Source organism: Crinia signifera, chromosome 4, assembly GCF_055691185.1.
Source record: "Crinia signifera chromosome 4, ASM5569118v1, whole genome shotgun sequence".
Lineage (NCBI taxonomy): Eukaryota > Metazoa > Chordata > Amphibia > Anura > Myobatrachidae > Crinia > Crinia signifera.
In genome coordinates this window covers 334,119,791-334,122,111 of record NC_139220.1, presented here as the reverse complement: position 1 = coordinate 334,122,111, position 2,321 = coordinate 334,119,791, and the positions used below count along the sequence as shown (strand labels likewise).

General features: G+C 39.0%; 1 protein-coding gene across 1 annotated transcript; it reads left to right on the top strand.

Annotated features, from left to right (window-relative positions):
* Window positions 1-1,095, top strand: LOC146073500 (olfactory receptor 5AP2-like). Its single transcript, XM_083180677.1, has one exon. It carries the CDS (start codon window positions 1-3, stop codon window positions 1,000-1,002), a length of 1,002 nt encoding a protein of 333 aa, XP_083036803.1. The 3' UTR covers window positions 1,003-1,095.
* The last annotated feature ends 1,226 nt before the right edge of the window (window positions 1,096-2,321 follow it).

Sequence of the window (2,321 nt, the reverse complement as noted above, 5' to 3'; positions counted from 1 at the left end):
ATGTATGTGGACATCACAAACAAGACCCAAGTGAAGGTCTTTGTATTTACAGGACTAACTGATAATGGTATCCTTGCTCCATTCCTCTTCATACTCTTCTTATACATTTATACGGTGACCCTTCTGGCAAATGTTGGCATGATGACAATTATCTATAGCAGCACAACCCTCCATACCCCGATGTACTTCTTCCTGAGCTACCTCTCTCTGGTGGATGTTTTCTACTCATCAGTTATAACTCCTAAAATGACGTATGACCTCATTTCTGTAAGTAAGACCATCTCATTCAATGGCTGTGCCCTACAGTTTTATTTCCTTGCTGCTTTAGGATCTACTGAAGCTCTTCTTCTCTCCAACATGGCCTATGACCGGTACGCTGCTATCTGCCACCCGCTCCACTATGTATCCATAATGACTAAGAAGAAATGTCTATCTCTTGTTTTTCTTGTCACCTCCTTTGGCTTCCTGCAGTCATCGGTGCAGACCAGCTGTGTGTTCAGTCTAAGCTTCTGCAGGTCAAACCTTATAGACCATTTCTATTGTCACACGCCTTCTCTGTACAAACTCTCCTGCTCTGACACGTTCTCCTGCGATATAGTAACTATTTCCATTGTAGCTTCTTCTGGCATGTGTTGTGTGATCATTATCCTGGTCTCATATATTCTTATTATTCATACAATTTTAGGCATTAAATCTTCTGAGGGCCGACAGAAAGCTTTCAGCACCTGCTCCTCACATCTCATCTGTGTCTGCATCTTCTTTGGTGCAATTTTTTCTGCTTACTTACGCTCTTCTTCCAGCGCCTTTGTGAAACTAGACAAGATGTCCTCTATCCTTTATTCTGTTGTGACACCAATGGTAAACCCACTGATATACAGCCTGAGGAACCGAGAGGTGAAACTAATCATCATGCAAGCATTGCGCAATCTTCCTGCTGTAGCTATAACAGTGTCAAACAATAGGCAAAATTCTAGGGTTCGCCAAATCATATTTAGTAAATGAAGACAAAAAATTTACATTATATGGCTCATTCAACCTCATCTAATATAAATATTGATAAAAGTTGAACAAGTGCCACACCCTGGAGGAAGGGAGTACTACAATGCCAAGACTTCATTCCTTTTCTTTAATGCTATTATTTCTTCTTCCTTTAAAATTTAAATGAGAATGAATATTGGTAACAGAGGAGCCTGAGGAACCAAGAGGTGAAACGGATAATTTTACAAATCATGCGCAATCTTCCTGCTGTAGCAATAACTTTCTCGAACATTAGGCTTCATGCTAGGACTCCCCTACTCCTATTTAGTAAGTAAAAACAAATAATGTATGTAGCCCCTATAACCTCATCTAATGGGCCAGTTGTATTAAGCTTCAAAATGTGATATACTGGAGAGTGATAAACAACCAGCCAACCAGCTCCTACCTGGTATCCTTATCTCCTTGTGTTTTTCAATGGCGCAATATCCCATGTTTATAGATATTGTATAAATAAATGTATTTTTATCTTCAACCTGAGTGGCTAAATTTTAAAGATACCAATGGTGTCTGAAGGCTGAATAAAGACTTGCGTCTTTAGTGTGCATAATAAAAATTTCCAGGGGGGGCATTATGCCAGTCGACCACCATATGTGTTTTTTTTCTTTTAAACATTTGCCTAAAATACCTACCTGTAGCTGGAAGGATTCCACACATGTTTTGAATAAACATACTAATTTTGTGTTACAGTACCTCTATATACAAATATGGTCACAATGAAGGGTTGTATATAATCAAATAACCTATTACCTCCAGTCTTCATTACTTGGGCTCCCATATTGAATTTCTTCTGCGGTATATTATCCTCTTTCTTATGCTTGAAAATTATTTTTAATTACAAACACAAGGGACCATAATGGGGTCTCATATAGCCCCTGGTTATGCACATTTATTTATGCATAACCTTGGCTTAGTCTACTATGTTGATGGCAAATGCCATAGGTCAGTGGTTCCCAAACTGTGTACCCTGGGGTTCCTTGGGACACTTGCATGGGTGCCCTGGGTTGGTGGTCCTGGACCAATTCAAGTTATTTATTGTCAATGTAACAGGCAAACCCAATGCTTATTGCTTCCAATCATAAAATATGTCGACAAACAAAAGTGAATCCTGTCCCTTACCACATAATTGAACATAAGGATGACATCTAAACACAATTTACTTTAAATTTTAAAAAATAAACTTTTGGCCTAGGGGTGCTGTGTACAAAATTCTGGCACTCGAGGGTGCGGTGGTTAAAAAAAGTTTGGCAACCACTGCCATAGGTAGATATACATCGAGAAAACAC

Excerpts from the sequence above, each read along its gene's own strand:
- LOC146073500 (XM_083180677.1), top strand. The coding sequence starts at position 1 with ATGTATGTGGACATCACAAACAAGACCCAAGTGAAGGTCTTTGTATTT.